General features: G+C 36.1%; 3 protein-coding genes across 4 annotated transcripts; 1 reads left to right on the forward strand and 2 right to left on the reverse strand.

Annotated features, from left to right (window-relative positions):
- Positions 1-2,140: 2,140 nt before the first annotated feature.
- LOC141717805 (uncharacterized) lies at positions 2,141-7,702 on the forward strand. Of its 2 annotated transcripts, none has more exons than XM_074520008.1 (7): positions 2,141-2,578; positions 3,834-3,976; positions 4,397-4,668; positions 4,967-5,121; positions 5,631-5,893; positions 6,364-6,452; positions 6,553-6,726. In XM_074520008.1, exons 1-7 carry the CDS (start codon positions 2,317-2,319, stop codon positions 6,587-6,589), a joined length of 1,221 nt encoding a protein of 406 aa, XP_074376109.1. In that variant the 5' UTR covers positions 2,141-2,316; the 3' UTR covers positions 6,590-6,726. The 2 variants fall into 2 exon arrangements, with proteins under 2 accessions (XP_074376109.1, XP_074376108.1); XM_074520007.1 differs by having other exon boundaries at positions 2,142-2,578; positions 6,364-6,426; positions 6,553-7,702.
- Positions 7,703-8,081: 379 nt separating this feature from the next.
- LOC141717807 (dehydrin DHN4-like) lies at positions 8,082-9,097 on the reverse strand. Its single transcript, XM_074520010.1, has 2 exons — positions 8,711-9,097; positions 8,082-8,562 (listed from the first exon to the last, which is right to left on the reverse strand). The coding sequence occupies exons 1-2, from the start codon at positions 8,999-9,001 to the stop codon at positions 8,332-8,334; spliced, it is 522 nt and encodes a 173-aa protein (XP_074376111.1). The 5' UTR covers positions 9,002-9,097; the 3' UTR covers positions 8,082-8,331.
- Positions 9,098-17,727: 8,630 nt separating this feature from the next.
- LOC141717806 (uncharacterized) lies at positions 17,728-18,770 on the reverse strand. The gene is made up of 2 exons (XM_074520009.1): positions 18,390-18,770; positions 17,728-18,242 (listed from the first exon to the last, which is right to left on the reverse strand). The coding sequence occupies exons 1-2, from the start codon at positions 18,678-18,680 to the stop codon at positions 18,009-18,011; spliced, it is 525 nt and encodes a 174-aa protein (XP_074376110.1). The 5' UTR covers positions 18,681-18,770; the 3' UTR covers positions 17,728-18,008.
- Between the last annotated feature and the right edge of the window lie 592 nt (positions 18,771-19,362).

Raw genomic sequence — 19,362 nt, forward strand, 5'->3', positions numbered from 1 at the left:
TAACAACACTTTTTCTACCAGCACTTTTTCTCACAGCCCAACAGTTTTCAATAGCACTCCCAAATAGAGCCTTAGTTACAACTAAAATAAAGGACCCGTGACATGCTTTATATGTCACGGGTCCAAAGCATGTCACGGGTCCTTTATATATGATTTAGTCTATTTATATATGATTTATTTAGTTACAACTGAAATAATTTTGTTTTATACCGAATAATTAATATATATGATTTTATTTTAGTTAGTTGAATTATATTTTCATTATCTTGGATGACTAATATGTATTATTTTGTTTATCCTAGTTTAATAGTATAATTTTTTAGACAGATCAGTAGTATTTATTATTTTTTCTTAACCCAATGCACATTATATCAACTAAATTCAACTAATTATATTTAGTTTGCTTAAATTTATTTTAGTCCAAAATATCAACTAGAATAATATATAGCTAAATATGAATTAGAATTTAAAATTGGTAGAAGAAGTTGACTTTAATATCAATTAATAATAATATAGAGTTGAATATGAAATAGAATTTAAATTGATATAGGAAGTTAACTCCAATATCAATAAGAATTGAAATTGACCAATCGACTAACTGACCAATTAGATATAAAATAATTGATTAAGGGTAATTAAGTAATTTCAGGAAGTACCGACCAACCGACTACCAAACTTTTAATGTTCCGTCTATTATAATATAGTATAGATTTATGCCTGCCACATGGACTAAGTTGGGGGTGCCACGTAGCCTTTGTTAACCATGATTACTTTTATAATCATTTTTTCGCATAATTATACAAAGTTCATTGGTTAAACTTGTCAAATAAAAATTATATTGGTTATTTTTGCAAACTACCAAAAAGATTGTTGGTTTTTTTGGCAGTAAGCCCAATAAATTAACAATATTTAATTACGTTTTGACCTATAAAGTTCAACACGAATTTCATCTAAATTGTTAAATGAATTTTCTACATTTTTAACCCTCAATTGTAAGAATTGTACGGTTTTAATTTTTTTTAAAAAAATATTATACTTTTATTTATTTTTTTTGCCTTTAGAATGATTCTTGAAAAATTACGAAAAAAGAAAGTTGTAGATAACGAACCGAAACGATCATCAGGAATAGAATTATAACGAATCGAGAATTAGATAAAACATACACTAAATTAAAAACTAAAAAAAGAATTCTGAAATTTTTAATTTTTTTCCGATAACAAAATAAATCATAAAAATTTACTACAAAATATTACAAGAATGTTAACTTTTTAAAAATATTACAATTAGTAAAGGTAATAGTATTTGACGGTAAAAAGGGATTGGAATACAATTTACTCTTATATAAAATTAATAATCATTCCGTCCTTCCAGGTTCTTTATAGCGGGGGACTGGATCAACACGCATTTTAAGATTATTATAAAGTATGGTTTTTCTAAATAATTTTAATTTTTTTATTTTGAATAAAAATGAAATATTTAAATTTTTATACAGAAAATGAAAATTTTAAAAATTAATTATAGAACTATACTTTATAATAGACTTAAAATACATATTAAGCATGATTAAAAAGTATATAAAGAATTGAGCGGGACAAAGAGAGTATTGAAATATCAATTTTTTTCAAAATATAATTATTTTGCATTATAAATGAATAAGTATTTAGGGATTTTCTTAAAAATATCCATATATTGAAACATTTTTGTAAAAATACCTCATCTTTTTAAAAGTTTTTGCAAAAATACCATATTTTGGAAAACAATTATGAAAATACTCTACGCAACTTTGCAACTAAAATAAATCATAATCGACCACAATTGCAACTTCAAAATTAGTAATTCAAATAATTATTTATTACAAAATATGTTATTTAACAAATTGCACCGCTTAAATCAAATACAATCTAAAATGTAATATGAAATTAACCAAAAACATAATTTAAATATTTTCCTGAAAATTGAAAGAAGAGCTGCACTAAATTAATTTTGGCAGCAAAAGATATTTTTACAAATATTTTAAATGATGATAATATTGCAAAAAAATCTAAAAAACAAAGTTTTTAATAAATTCCCTAATATTTAATATCAAATATATTTGTTATAGTTTTTAGTTTTTACCAATTTCAACCCCAATCATCAAATTACATTTTACGTCATAAAAACATAACAGACCCCAAGACGACAACACAGCAGGTGAGGCGATCTGCGAGCATGCGCATTGACGAGAGAAGATAGATCCAGCCTCAGTTTATACACACTAACTAGATGATACACACACTGATTGTTTCTTCATTGTTCGACATTTAATTAATTAATTAAATGGCGAAGCAATCATCTTCATCTTACTCCCTCTCTTCAATCCTACACAAACGATGGCTATTACGCTTGTTTATACTCTTATCTCTAATTGCTGCGTTTGCGTTTATTATTCGAGCTGCTTTCGATTCCTCGACTCAGTGTTCTCAGCTTCAAGTCGACCAGCGATTCAACTCGGTTGCTCCACTCGGTCCTGCTCTCAATCCACTCAGTTTCATTAAGTCTAAACTCGTTCTCTTAGTTTCTCACGAGCTTTCTCTCTCTGGTTTGCTTATTTCCCCTATTCATTCTTCGATTTTAATTTTTATGTATTTTTGTTTATTTATTTGTTTAATTTGAATTCCACATTAATTGATTGCTATGTAATGGTTACTCGATATGTGATTGTTTGCCCTTAGGTTCAAATGCTTGCTCTATTTCGTCGTTTTTAGGCTTATTGAGTTTTTACTTAATTTCGGAACTATATTTCCATTTCCATATAGTTCCGAAATTAAGTAAAAACTCAATAAGCCTAAAAACGAGTTTTTACTTAATTTCGGAACTATATGGAAATGGAAATATAGTTCCGAAATTAAGTAAAAACTCAATAAGCCTAAAAACGACGAAATAGAGCAAGCATTTGACCGGAAAATATTTTTATCCAAACATTAATTGAGAACGTTCAAACTTTGTTTGGAAGTCATGTTCGTCCTTGTGTTATCGAATCGACTAAACTTCGATTGATCTTCAGAGTTCATTTCCGTAGGATTATGATACCTAGTGACAATGTGTTATAATTATTCGCTGAAAATGATCAAACTTGTTCGTGTTAGTTTTTTAAATTTTTTGTTATTTCTGAAGTGTGTACAAATTATATATACTAAAGGGATCTTGCACACGTCCTCAATGTTTAAAGTAATGCACTTTAAACCTTGATTTTAGCTTATTGAAGAATATGAACTTGAAGTGCACTTTGGGATGCCTACCATGATTATGAAAAAAGGTGTATATTTCTACAGATTAAGGTTTCTTTTTTCCTAAATTATAAATTAAGGTTTTATGTGCAAGCATATTTAAACAATAATTTTTTTAATTTGTAAATTAGCTTATATATGTTAAGAGTCATGCTCCAGTGAAAACTGTTGTTAGGCCTAAAACTGATACAAAATGCAGAAAACTGTCGTTAGGCCTAAACCTGATACAGAATGCAGAAAACTGTCGCTAGGCCTAAACCAGATACAAAATGCAGTCGAAATGATACAAATTGCCAGTATCAATTACCGTTCTAAACTCTAATACGCATTACTGGTCACAGACTAATTAATTCAAACTAGTTCAGCCATTGAACTATACATTATGTGTAGTTGTGATGAGATTTTAGTTTATATTACGATTCAGTTTTCATTTGAGGCTACACACAAATATGTATCATAAGGCTTTATTTTATACTTTGCTTAATGTCTTTCAAGTTACAAAAAATACTTCATTCTATTTAAACACAGAATGTTGCAATCTTAAGGTAACATACTTATATGCTTCAGGTGGACCATTATTGCTTATGGAACTGGCTTTTCTCTTGAGAGGTGCCGGCTCCGAGGTTTGTTGGATAACAAACCAGAAGCCAACAGGAGCAGATCAGGTGACATACGCTTTGGAGAACAAAATGCTCGATCGAGGAGTGCAGGTTTATATATATTACTTTTAACAATATTTCGCTATGCTTGCATCTTAAGGGCAGTTTAGCATATTTTTTTTCCTCTATGTGAATCATATTAATTTCTGGTTTTATGGCATTACAGAATTTAGTTAAGTTTTACAAACTCATTTGTTGGAATAAACTACAAAAAGTTGCATGCAACTCTCACATCAGGAGATTCCATATTTCTTCTTATAACCTTTAACTGATATTAGTTTGCAATGTTTTGCCTGCAGTTCCTCTTTAGAATACCAATCTCGTAATTACTGTAAAAATAATAAGAGTGATTATGATATGTGGCTCTAGCCTTATAAGAAATATATGCTGCTTTCTGGCGGTGATATATTATTTAGAGCAACTTCCTCTCTTATTTCACCCATTTTGTGATAATAACTTATATCTTGTAAGGTCGTCTCTGCAAAAAGTCAGGAAGCTGTAAAGGTGGCATTAAAAGCTGATATGGTTATTCTAAACACTGCTGTTGCTGGGAAGTGGCTGGATGCTGTTCTTAAGGAAAATGTTCCTCGTGTTCTCCCAAAAGTGTTATGGTGGATCCATGAAATGCGTGGACATTATTTCAATTTGGATTATGTAAAGCATCTTCCTTTGGTTGCTGGTGCTATGATTGATTCACATGTAACAGCAGAATACTGGAAGAACAGGACACAAGAGCGTTTAAGGTATTTAAGAATTTTTACCAACAATATTAGTTTCCGTAGTTCTCGACTCATGCAATCAAACATGATTGCTTGGTTGTACTACTAGCTAAAAGAAACTTCATTATTGCAATCATATAGAGATGTTAAAGCTTAACCCTCCAACGGTCACTTATGGATCTAAATACATAAATGGTGTGTTTACTCAGGAATACACAGTTCAACGGAAACCATGAGTTAAATGTCAAGATGTTGCAGTCTGATATCATCAACATCTGCTACTTTTGATTATCAATTAATGTTATTATTCTTTCCTATGTAGGATTAAGATGCCAAAGACGTATGTTGTCCACCTTGGAAACAGTAATGAACTTATGGAAGTTGCTGAAGATAGAGTGGCAAAAAGGATTTTGCGGGAGCATGTCCGGGAAGCCCTTGGAGTGCGAAATGAAGATATACTTTTTGCACATATTAATAGTATGCTTTCTTTTGCTTTACAAAAAAAATTGCACTTGAACATTTTAAAATTATATGTGATGTGTATATAGTTATTTTTTAATTAATGCACAAGTCAAGAAGGAATCTTTACCTAAATTTAGGTAGTTTTCAGAGAGTAAATATAAAAATTTGAGTAAATGCATGTCCTAACTGTATATTAACATATCACAGGCACGGTAAATGAAATATAACGGAAAAAATGGAGAAACAAAGGGAACTCTTATTGTATAATATTAATATTCTTTAGGATTTTAAACATGGAATACGTAACTGCAATTGTAGTCAAACAAATATAGTTTATGTTCAACTGTATTTGTAGTTCCAAATGTCACTCACTATTAGAATATCACTTGACAAAAGTACAAAGAATTAGTCTTGCCTATCAAATTGTAATATTAAAGGAAAAAAAAAGTTTGCCCATATCTCGAGATATGTACATCAAAGCTTTGTGTGAGTATGACTACACATACTAATGGTGAAAAATGTAGGTGTTTCCCGTGGAAAGGGTCAAGACTTATTCTTGCGTGCATTTGACGAGAGTTTGAGATTAATTCAAGAACAGAAGTTACAAGTGCCATCAATACATGCAGTTATTGTAGGCAGTGACATGACTGTTCAGACCAAGTTTGAGACAGAGCTGCGTAATTTTGTATTATTAAAGAAAATACAACATCGGGTTCATTTTGTAAACAAAACTCTGACAGTAGCCCCTTATCTAGCAGCGGTTGACGTACTTGTGCAGAACTCCCAGGTATTTGGTCCCTTGTCCACACTTGTAGTGCAGTGTTTGTACATTTGTTCTGTGGCATCTGTTATTTTCTTTCACCATTGTGTACAATTTTTATATTCAGTTGATTATTTTCTTCCTTTTTCTTCCCTAGTTCTTTGGGTATCATCTTAATATTGCAACTTTTCCATCTAAAACTTATATAAAGGAAAATTGAATATCAAAGCATAACGTTTTCTAATTATTTGAGAAGCACGTAAACAAGAAGAAAAAGGATATTTGGGACTCGGGGTGTAACTTGACAAGGATGATAGAAAAGGAAGGAAGTGTTGTACAGATGACCAGGGCCAGGGGTGACTTATATTCGTAGGATATAAACAATTATTGGTTTTTGGTTTAAACTCCATTCAATGTACTGTGCCTCTGCATGTGTACATTAGTTTTTCATGACAGTTTCTGATAATTACACTAACTTGTCTCTGTAACATGCTTAGGGTCGTGGGGAGTGCTTTGGGAGGATAAGCATTGAAGCCATGGCCTTCCAGCTACCTGTACTGGTAAATCATTACACTGTGTTGACACGGTACCAACTAGCCATCGGTGCTGTAGTTGCAAGTTTTTTGTCCATTCTAATTAAATTGTATGTTTACATCCTTATTATTGTTACCTAACATTTATGCCAGGGTACAGCAGCAGGGGGAACTACAGAAATTGTCGTAAATGGATCAACAGGTTTGCTGCATCCTGCTGGGAAAGAAGGTGTAACTCCTCTGGCGAAAAATATAGTCAAACTTGCAACTCATGTTGAAAGGCGACTGACGATGGGGAAAAAGGGTTATGAAAGAGTAAAAGAAATGTTCTTGGAAAGGCACATGTCACATAGGATTGCTTCTGTTTTAAAGGAGGTTTTGCATCACTCAAAAAATCAGTAAAACTGACAAAGGCATGCTCTTAAGGTACTGTACAATGGAGATCTCTGGAAGTTATTGTTTATTGGTGAAATGTTTTCCCTCGCGAAGCTTGGGATATGTTCTTCTGTAGTCACGAGTTATTAGATCTGCTTCAGGAAACACAGTCATGTTACATCTCATGTTTTTAGCGTCCCTCCCATCGGCCTCCGATTTTAAATGACTATTAGATTGTGTATATAGGAACAACACTTGGCTGCAGAGTCCTTGCATATATCCGAGGATGAAAATGTACCACTGTTTATTTATGTTTTGTTGCATTGATGTTTAATTGTAACATGAGTAGCAGTTTTGATCAACCTATCCATTCAACTAGGTTAAACTATTAAATATTGATAGCATCTGATGTGCCATTGCAAAGGTGATCTTGTGATCCTGTCCACAAGAGTGACACTGACAGTATGGCGATGCCACGGGTTAAGGATAGGCTTTGGCGAGAAATTGAGTACAGGAAATCAAGCTCTTCTCTTTTTAGTGTATGCCTAATTGGCCCAGACGCCACAACTTGCTGTTTTATAATGATGGTGATGATCCTCGGTTATCGGCTTCAGTCTTCCTTGTAACAGAAGGTAATAGCGCTAAACAGAAGTTAACTTGGAAAACATGAGTGTTAATTCCCAGAGAGGATACCAGTACGGAAGAACTGTATACTTCCCGCATACAAAAAGGAGATTAGGTAGGGAAAGTAGCTTAATGTTCACGGAGGACTGGAGGTTTGCTGTCCCTGTTCACCAATGAATGATGGACCTATCTTGTGAAGTTGAATCTACTTTTGCCAATATAACATTTTGACTTATAAATTGACTACCTATATGACGTTTGTTGTTTTTTTTTTTGCTAAATTACTAAACTTGTTTAGTATTCAGTTGCAGGTTCGATTTCTCCTGACAGTTTGTTGTATTTTCAGGCGGTATATATACTGATACTAGCAAGGAGCATATCGTAATCTTTCATGTTCCTAGATCCTAATAGTAAAGTATTTTAGGAACATATTTGTTTCTTTTTTGAAAATAGTGTTTATCTGGAATCCCGTAAATGATAGAATTGTAGTCTGAAAACTTCTCAAGTACGCCGGTGATTTTCTGTGATTGCTTATTTTCTGTTAAATGCTTGGTAACTAAATATGACTTCGTTCAGCAAAGAGCGTAATACAGAAGATATATGTTTCAATTCTTTTCAGGGTTGCAGTGGCGATAGTTTGCTATGTAAGTCAAGACAATCATATTACTAAAAAAACACAATCGTAATACAAAACGCTCATAATTTGTATTATACGAAACCTCACAGGTTCACACACAACAGATATACACAGACGCAGCCTGCAACTGATAACCTGACAAGGGTTACCAACCAGTGCTGCTTATTGTAAAAGAAACACAATGTTCACAACATACTGACCACATAGTATAAAAGCTGTGGTTACAATTATATATATGAAAACACACACAGAACCAATGTCACGGCCATGACATGATTGCAGAACAGCCTCTGAAATCAGTGGTGACCACCGCCGGGCAGCTTATCCTTGATCTTCTCCATAATTCCTTTCTTCTCGTGAGGCTGCTCTCCATATCCTCCTTCAGTACCATAAGATCCTCCGGTGACTGGAGTAGAAGTTACAGTAGTAGTCTGCTGCTGCTCCTGCTTGTGGCCACCTGGCAAATGGTCCTTTATCTTGTCCTTGAGCCCCTTCTTCCTTCTCCCTCCCATTCCATCATCCTCCGACTACACAATCCAAAATTGCCATTTTTCAACAATTAGTACACAGACACAGTCATCAAATTATCTAATAATCAAATTTTATCCAAATGTTCGTACACAAACAATATTTGAATGGCTAAGATTAAAGAGATGTAAGATGGATGGCACTTACAGAGCTAGAGCTGGAGCTACCCGAGCGGTGAAGCTGGGACTGACCATGAGTGGCAGTGCCAGTGGACAAGCCAACACCATGTGCACCTGTTGCAGCACCAGTGCCATGCATGCCTTGTGTGGCAGTTGCACCAGCACCAGTGAGTCCACCAGTGCCATACTCACCCATGGTTCCACCAGTACTAGTGTGCTGAACAGGGTTCCCATACTCGTCTGTCTGACGAACTGGGTTCCCATATTCATCACTTCCTTGGTGCTTCTGTCCTCCATATCCTTCTCCATAGCTTGCCATTTTCAAAGTTCTAGTTAACAATATACAAGAAGCTCGATAAGTATTAGAAGTGATTGCTTGATATTTGGCAGTTGAGTTGCAGTGGTGCTTAAGCTGGTTGGGGACGTGGGTTTATAAAGGCATGGGGAAAGTTGGATTGGCCTAACAAGATGGTGACACGTGTTTGTCTTGGAAATTGTGGCACCATAAGAGCAGCACACGTAGTAAACACTCTGTCGGTAAAGATAAGATGATTCGAGTTTAATATTTAATGATATTGTTATTACTCAGCAGATTTGGTGCTACGTATAAACCCTATCAACTCCACTGACTAATTTGTCAACATCTAAAAAGTAAGAGGACACTTCACCGCGTATTTGAAGCCTGAGTTCAGATAATAAACATTTAAAGACTGAGACACATGAGTCGGTATGTGGCATTTTCATTTCCTCATTCTAGATGAATTTCATTTGAAGATGATCTCTGTTCAACCAGGCTGACCCATTGCGTGGTCTCTTTTGAAACTGAAAGCCTACTTTTAATGGTCTTAGGCCCAATTGTAAGCCAGGTATATGATTATTTTTGGACATCATTAAGTTTAGTCTTGCCTGGTGGGCTAAGCTTAGGTACTGAAACTTTACTGCCATAATAATGTCATCAAATCGCTCACTAGTTGCTACATAGACATGTGACTTACAAAAAAACCTGTGAGCTCCAAGAGTCCAATATTAATGTTCATTCGAGTGAACAAAAATCTTAATATATGAATACATTCCGCGGAAAGACTTGATCTTAATATCTATGTATGTAACTATAACATAGTTACGTGCGTATCCATAGCTATGGTACGATTCTACATCTACGTTACGAAATCTATATCTCTGTTACGAACGCAAGTACATCTTTATAAAAATGAATCAGGCTAGTCACAAAATGTGGGTGAAAATTGTGTCTCAGAATTTGAAAGAACATCTGCATGTTGGATTATTATTTAATCTAAACATAATTAGTTGTTTATGTATTTATTTATTTAAATAAGTCTGGTGTTTTTACGTGATGTATACACTAAGACCTGATCTGATCTTTAGGAATTGTAGTTGGTTTAGAAGTCGTGGAGATAAACTAGGAAGTAGTTCCTGGTTTATAGCTTTCACAGTAGGAGTTAAACTTCGAGTTGTTGCAGTGTCTGAGTCATCCTTCAGTTTTTGTAATCTTCATTTCCAGAAATAACAGTAAGCTTGCAATCTTTACAAGTGCTTTACATTAGTTTAAATCCTATATCTGGTATCAGAGCCTTACGTTCAACAGACCCAACACTGCTCGACGATGGAGGCTGCAAAGACCAAGGAGAGTTCATTTGGATTGAGCTATCCATTGTTGTCAAAAACTAACTACACGACGTGGGCTATGAAAATGAAAGTATTTATGCAAGCACACAGCGTGTGGGAGGCAATTAAACCAAAGGATTCTAAGGCTGCTATTGAAGACAAGGTGGACAAAAGAGCGATGGCTATCATCTATCAAGGAATTCCGGAAGAATTGTTGCTGTCAATCGCTGATAAAAACACATCAAAAAGTGCATGGGAGGCGATAAAGACAGTACACCTGGGAGCTGACAAGGTAAAGAAGGCAAATGTACAAACTCTTAAAACAGAGTTTGAATCTCTTTCTATGAAAGAGACTGAACAACTGGATGATTTCTGCATGAAATTGAATGGCTTGGTGACAAATATCCGAGCGTTGGGGGAACAAATTGAAGAAGCATATGTGGTGAAGAAGATCCTTCGGGCTGTACCTGCAAAGTTTCTGCAGATAGCATCCACCATAGAACAATTTGGTGATGTGGAGACAATGTCCGTGGAGGAAACCATTGGCTCTCTTAAGGCACATGAAGAACGACTACGTGGGCAAGTTGAGAATCGAGGTGAACAGCAGCTTCTCCTCACAAAGGAAGAATGGACTAAAAGAGAAAGTAAAGAAGGGCAGCTACTTCTCACACGGGAAGAGTGGCTAAGACGAAGTAGAGGGGGCACTCGCAATCAAGGCGATGCTGGTGGCAGAGGCTTTGTACGAGGTGGGCGAGACAGGAGCAAAATACGTTGTTTTAATTGTAGTGCATATGGGCACTACGCAGCAGAGTGTCGAAAGCCTAAACGGGACGCTGCACCAAGGAACGAGGTGAACCTAGCACAAGTCACGGATGATAAACCCACACTTCTACTTGCTGAGTGCAAGAACATCAGAGATGTGGTCTTGTTAAACGAAAAAGGAGTGACACCAAAATTGTGTAACACAGAGAATAGTGAGGGTATCAAGTCGAGTGTGTGGTACCTCGACAATGGCGCTAGCAATCACATGTCAGGCCAGCGCTCAATGTTTAGGGAAATAGATAATGGTGTGACTGGAAAGGTCAGATTTGGGGATGGTTCAACAGTACAAATACAGGGCAGAGGTTCTGTAAATTTTGTAACGAACGATGGGAAGGAATGCATACTCAAAGAAGTGTATTTCGTTCCCAGTTTATGCAACAACATAATCAGCTTGGGGCAACTGGCAGAAGCAGGTAGCATGGTGATGATCGATGGCGAGTTCCTGTGGGTACATGACAGTACAAATCAGCTGATTATGAAGGTTAAACGGTCTGAAATACTCAAAGAAGTGTATTTCATTCCCAGTTTATGCAACAACATAATCAGCTTGGGGCAACTGGCAGAAGGAGGTAGCAGGGAGATGATCGATGGCGAGTTCCTGTGGGTACATGACAGTACAAATCAGCTGATTATGAAGGTTAAACGGTCTGAAAACAGACTGTACAAGGTGACTGTCCATGAAACCAGAGACATGTGTTTACTCGCAAAGACAGATGAGATATCGTGGCTGTGGCACTCCAGATTGGGCCATGTCAATTTTCAAGCGATGACACTCATGTCACGAAATAAAATGGTTTGTGGAATACCTGAGCTTATCTCGCCAAAAAGGGTGTGCAAGGGATGTCTAATGTCAAAGTAAACAAGGCATCTATTTCCAACTCAAACCAATTTTTGTGCTAAGGAGCGACTGGAACCGGTGCATGCTGATATTTGTGGCCCGATATCACCTCCGACTCTATCTGGTAATAAATATTTTCTTCTATTTGTTGATGACTATAGTCGTGCTATGTGGATATATATGCTTAAGAGCAAGGACGAGGCATTTGCATGTTTTAAAATATTTAAGGCTCAAGTAGAAAAGGAATCCAAGCAAGTTATAAAAGTGTTAAGAACAGATAGAGGGGGTGAGTTTTGTTCCAAGTATTTCACTTCTTACTGTGCTGAGTTGGGAATTATTAGACATTACACCACACCATACTCACCACAGCAGAATGGTGTGGTGGAACGTCGCAATAGAACTGTTGTAGCCATGGGCAGGAGCTTGCTGAAGGAAAGAGGACTGTCATCATACATGTGGGGAGAAGCAATGAGGTATGCTGTCTACTTATTGAACAGGTTGCCCACTCGTGCAGTGTCAGGAAAAACTCCGTATGAAGGATGGTCCAAACAAAAACCACAATGGGAGTACTTGAAGGTGTTTGGATGCATAGCCCACATGAAAATTCCTAATGTGCATGTAAAAAAGCTGGATGACAGGTGCAAACGGGTGGTCCATCTCGGAAGGGAATCGGGAACAAAAGCCTACAGGTTGTATGATCCTGAGTCGAAGACAATACATGTGAGTAGGGACGTTGTCTTCGAAGAAGGAGAGGCTTGGATGTGGAAACCATGTTTTGAAAATGCACAGGGTACATCCACGTTCATAGTTACTGGAACTCAGTTCGAAATGGAGGATACAGATGAAGGCTCTCATGTATCTACAGATGATGAACAATATGATGGGGAAGAAAATCAGTCAACACCACAATCTCTCTCACCAAGCTCGTCGAGTGCAACGAGTCTAAGTTCACCACAGTCCTTGAAATCACAGGAGAGTGAATCAGTACCAATTGATAATTACGATGGGAGCGAGCCTCCACAAAAATCCAGGTCAATCAGTGTCATATACGTTGTGACAGAGGAAATTGATGTCGAGCTTCTCATGGAGTGTGTTGATGAACCCGTGTGTTACAGTCTAGCAATAAAAGAAAGAGCTTGGAAGGTAGCTATGGACTGCGAGATTGATGCTATTGAGAGAAACAAGACCTGAGAATTAACAGATCTTCCCGCAGGACACCGTGCAATCGATTTGAAGTGGGTCTATAAAGTTAAACGTGATACAAATGGAGAAATACTGAAACACAAAGCACGCTCGGTCGCCAAGGGTTATGTGCAGAAATTTGGTGTTGATTTTGAAGAGGTTTTCACCCCTGTGACAAGGATGGAAACAGTTCGACTCCTACAGCGAAGAACGAGTGGGAAGTCCATCAATTGGACGTAAAGTCAGCTTTCCTCAATGGCCAACTGTATGAAGAGATTTATGTTAATCAACCGAAAGGGTACGTGAAAGAGGGAGAAAAGAGGAATGTTTACAGATTGTTTAAGGCGCTCTATGGCCTTCGACAGGCACCTCGGGCGTGGTACACACAGCTTAACAAGTGTCTTGAAAAACTTGGTTTTATAAAATGCCCACTGGAGCATGCAGTTTACGTTAAAAGGGAAGGAGGAGAATCATTGATAGTGGGGGTTTATGTTGATGACCTGATTATCACGGGGACAAGTGTGAAGAATATCATTGTAAGTCTCAAATGAGCAGGGAGTTTGACATGTCAAATTTGGGTAAGCTATCTTACTATCTCGGGATCGAAGTTGTTCATGGGAAAGTTTTATCGAGCTTAAACAAACAGCCTATGCTAAGAAGGTATTAGAGAAAGCAGGAATGTCAGATTGCAATCCAGTAAAGTTCCCCATGGAACCAAAGCTACAACTGCATAAGGATGAGCAGGGCAAAGCTGTGAATTCCACATAATTTAAAAGTGTCATTGGTGGCCTTCGATATCTGGTGCATACATGTCCAGATATCGCATACGCGGTTGGTGTTGCTAGTCGATTCATGGAACGACCTACTATCCTTCATCACGCTGCTGTTAAGCGAATCCTGAGGTACATTAAAGGCACACTTAATTATGGTCTAATATATTCTAAAGGTCGTGGGAATTACTTGCTGTCAGGGTTCTCGGATAGTGATCTAGCAGGAGACATCGTGGATGGGAAGAGTACAGGTGGAATGGCATTTTATTTAGATGAAAGTTTGATCACTTGGGTATCACAGAAATAAAGGTGTGTAGCTCTGTCATCGTGTGAAGCTGAATTCATGGCAGCCACCGCAGCAGCATGTCAAGGAATCTGGTTGAGCAAGATATTAAGTCAGATAACAGATGTGAAGGGAGGTCCTGTGGTCATTTACATTGACAACAAAAGTGCTATAGACTTGGTCAGGAATCCAGTTTTTCATAGACGTAGTAAACATATAGATGTGCGTTATCATTTCATTAGAGAATGTGTTGAAAATGGGTCAATCGTTATCAAGCATGTGAGTACCGAGCAACAGCGAGCAGATGTCAAGGCTTTATTAGTAGCTAAGTTCGAGCGGATGCGTAAACTTCTGGGTGTTAAGGAGCTGAATTATGTTTAGATTAAGGGGGTGTTTGTTGGATTATTATTTAATCTAAACATAATTAGTTGTTTATGTATTTATTTATTTAAATAAGTCTGGTGTTTTTACGTGATGTATACACTAAGACCTGATCTGATCTTTAGGAATTGTAGTTGGTTTAGAAGTCGTGGAGATAAACTAGGAAGTAGTTCCTGGTTTATAGCTTTCACAGTAGGAGTTAAACTTCGAGTTGTTGCAGTGTCTGAGTCATCCTTCAGTTTTTGTAATCTTCATTTCCAGAAATAACAGTAAGCTTGCAATCTTTACAAGTGCTTTACATTAGTTTAAATCCTATATGCAGACCATTAAATTATGTAACATATAGCATCAAGTACCCATGTAATGTAGGAGTATAAAATTACAAACTAAACTATATATATTATAAAAGAGTTCAATAATACATATGTGTTGGAATAATCTTAAATTTAGTTATTAATTATTTGTTTATTTAATTATTAGATATTTAGCAATAGATTAATTATTAGAGAAAAATATTAATTTAGAATTGTTTAGTAGTGGGGTAGTGGAGTAGTGGAGTTATGGAGTAAATTATGGACATGTAATTTACCCATTAATTAGTAGTGGTTAGTTTTAGTAATAGTTAGTTTTAATATGTTTGTAAAGCCTATATAATGGCTAGTTTACCTTGAGTTTTAGAAAAAGAGAAGCAAGAATAAAAATGAAGGAGGCATCAGAGCTATATGTTCTATGGCTTGTGAAACTCTTATAAAAATACATATATTTATATATATATATATATATTAAGTATTTATCTGTGATTTCAAATGGCATTAAAAATTTCTCCATATATATTTAGTGAAGTATCAAGATGAAATGGTACGTGGAAAAAGAAAAGAAAAACAAGAAATATAGCAGTACAAGTTCTCTCCAAAAAAAAATATAGGTGTCTTCTTTTTTTATCTAAGGTTTTCCAACAATATGCATATGTATGTGAGGCAGCTTACGTGACCTTAATTTTCTTTAATAAGAATAGAAGGGGACTGACATGAAGGAGAAGCAAGGATAACAAGATGTAGGAATTGAGTAGGGTGGCTATGGCGGAAAATGGGTCATCTTTATGACTTCTCTGGGGAAATTTGTTGAAGATATTGTTAAAGAGCGTGCATAAGCATAACTATATATATGCATGCATATAAATACGCAGACTGATTAGTTAGCAGCTGGGGTACAGTTTGCAGCCTGAACAAGAAAACAATGATGTTAGTGCAACCTATATATGTTCGGACACTGGGCAAATTTTTGGAGCACATTAGGGCTGCTTTCGCGCTAAATTCCCTAATTTCTTGTTGGTGATTACTTTGGTATTTGCTTTGAATATTGGAGATGGACATGAACTAAAACTATTTTGAAACCCTGATTGTTGATTAGAATATACTAGATAGAGGCTCTGTTTGGGATTGTTGTTAAAAATTGCTGCACGGTTTGAAAAAGTGGTGATAAAAAAGTGCTCTTGTAAAAATCAGATTAATGTTTGTTAATATTTTTGATATGTGTATGTTTTAATACAAAAAATTAAAAATAATGATGTTTTTGGTAAGTTTTGATGGTGAAATCAACATCTGCTTCCCGCAACAGCTGAAAAGCAGGTTTTTCTAAAACCATGGGGGACATACTTTCTCTTAGAGCAGTTTTAGGCAAAAACACTTTTCTTTTTCAGCGAAAAGCTACTGTTGCAGTTTGCAACATCAATACCAAACACACCCAGAATCTAATTCACAAAAATCTGAAAAGTAGTCCTAGGTATTCAAAATTCAAAAGGACCAAAATTGGTAAAAAAAATAGTTCAAAAATGATGTGACAGGGTGACGTGTCATTTTGAACTATTTTAATTGACGAAATTGATATGAATGCATAGTTGATCTATCATGTTAATTATATGATAGATCAATTAACCATAACATGTTACGTGACATTTTCGAACCATTTTAAGATACAATTAAACTTTTTTTTTGGAAATAAATTATTTTACTTGTTCTGTATATGCACACTTTGCAAGAACATTTTAAATTGTTTACAAATTGTTTAGTTTCCATAAAATGTTTAAAAGTCACCTGATTGTTTTACTTCAACTCGAGTACATTTTGAACAATCAAGATCTCTTGAATGGATTCCAGCTCAAGACAACTGAGGGGCTCAAATAATGGATCTCGAGAAGTTGCAGGTCCAAGTGTTTACTAATTTATATAAATTGTCTTGTTAATTATGACTAGTTGTTCTTGTATCCGGTTCAATACACTTGTAATTTTTTCTTATAAAGTAAAGTACAGTTGATCACTTTTTCTTTAGGTTCATAGTTCTTGCATTCTATTTCTTTGCTCAAAATGCTGGTTATACAAAAAACACGGCAGCAGAGATAGAAAACAAAGGTTACGGATTAATGAATCATGCATCTTTAGTTCCTTGCATGAAGAATGAAAACTTTCCAATTATATGATAAGCAAAACCAAGAAGAAATTGACAAAAATGCAGTTTGAAATTAGGTATGATTCTAGTAATCTCAATTCCCAACATGTTAAAATTTTAGGATAACCGGTAACTTCGAATGTGAATAAGGCAGCTTACATGCTCTTGATTCTCTTCTTCATTAAGATGGCATGAAGGAGAAGAGCATGTCAAAATAGCCAAAGAGGCTGTGGAGTTTAACATCCTGTTTTTCCCTCTAAATTTGCATGTTTATGTGATTCCTACATTATAAAGAGTATTGACTTTGAGATAACAAAGTTTGGTGATGTAATTTGAATAAGAGTTTGAGCTCATTGTATTGTATTTTATTTGTTGGAGTAATTAGCTTTAATTTTGGATTGATGAGAGAAAATTGTTTAGGCTATGGTACATATACTTGTGTTTATAATACTATATTTTTGGAACCCCTAATATAGTATTATAAACAGATGATATTCTGAAATTTTCTCAAGTACGACTGTGTTTCTACTATTTTATTTTTGATTTTTGTTGTTGTACATAAAATTTTAACTTGACCGACTTGAGAGGCCAACTTAAAGAAGTTGATAGGTGGCCTAATTAAGTAGGTCTGGTGTCTTGACAATGATTTTTGTGAATGCTTAATAACTAAATCTGACTACCGTTTAGAGAAGAGCGCATTACGAAAGATGCAGTAATCTGTAGTATTATATGAAACCCCCCAAAGTTCACACAACACATATACATAATATACACGCAGCCTGCAACTGATAACCCGGCAACGGTTACCATCCACTACTGCTTATTGTAAAAGAAATGCAATGTTTACAACACACACCAACCACAGAGTATATATAAAAGCTGTGGTTCACACTATTTAATTTCCATGGTTACAATTATATGAAAACACACACAGAACCAATGTCACGCCCATGACATGGTTGCAGAACAGCCTCTGAAATCAATGGTGACCACCTCCAGGCAGCTTATCCTTGATCTTCTCCATAATTCCTTTCTTCTCATGAGGCTGCTCTCCTCCATATCCACCTTCAGTACCATAAGATCCTCCGGTGACTGGAGTAGAAGTTACAGTAGTAGTCTGCTGCTGCTCCTGCTTGTGACCACCTGACAAATGGTCCTTTATCTTCTCCTTGAGCCCCTTCTTCCTTCTCCCTCCCATTCCATCATCCTCCGACTACACAATCCAAATTTGCCATTTTCAACAATTAGTACGCAGACACAGTCATCAAATTATCTAATAATCAAATTTTATCCAAATGTTCGTACACAAACAATATTTGAATGGCTAAAATTAAAGAGATGTAAGATGGATGGCACTTACAGAGCTAGAGCTGGAGCTACCCGAGCGGTGAAGCTGGGACTGACCATGAGTGGCAGTGCCAGTGGACAAGCCAACACCATGTGCACCTGTTGCAGCACCAGTGCCATGCATGCCTTGTGTGGCAGTTGCACCAGCACCAGTGAGTCCACCAGTGCCATACTCACCCATGGTTCCACCAGTACTAGTGTGCTGAACAGGGTTCCCATACTCGTCTGTCTGACGAACTGGATTGCCATATTCATCACTTCCATGGTGCTTCTGTTCTCCATATCCTTCTCCGTAGCTTGCCATTTTCAAAGTTGTAAAAAAATTGAGTTGCAGTATTTAAGAAGCTCAAATATGTGTTTGATGTTTTGCAGTTGAGTTGCAGTGGTGCTTAAGCTGGTTGAGGCCGTGGGTTTATAAAGGCATGGGGAAAGTTGGATTGGCCTAACAAGATGGTGACACGTACTTGTTTGTCTTGGAAATTGTGGCATCATAAGAGCAGCACACGTAGTAAACACTCTGTGTCGGTATAGATAAGATGAGTCGAGTTTAATATTTTAATTATTGTTAATACTCAGCAGATTTGGTGCTCCAGATAAACTATCAACTCCACTGACTAATTTGTCATCATCTAAAAAGCAAGAGGACACTTACACCGCGTATTTGAAGTCTCTGTTTGGATAATAAAACATTTAAAGACTGAGACAGAGGAGTCAGTATGTGGCATTTTCATATCGTTATTCCAGAGAACTTTTAATTGGAGATGATCTCTGATTGACCATTGCGTGGCCTCTTTTGAAAATAGGAGTCTTGGGCCTAATTGTAAGCCTATTGCAAAATGTTCATCTTAAGTCACTTGCTATTTCTAACTCGGTGGTCTAGCCGAACAACACGCATGTCACTGCAAAAAAACAAAAATCAACTCCAACAGTCTAGCATAATATTTATTCCAGCCAAATTTTTGTTAACTAATTATTACACCAACTTT

The sequence above is a fragment of the Apium graveolens genome, chromosome 4, assembly GCF_009905375.1.
Source record: "Apium graveolens cultivar Ventura chromosome 4, ASM990537v1, whole genome shotgun sequence".
Classification (NCBI taxonomy): Eukaryota; Viridiplantae; Streptophyta; class Magnoliopsida; order Apiales; family Apiaceae; genus Apium; species Apium graveolens.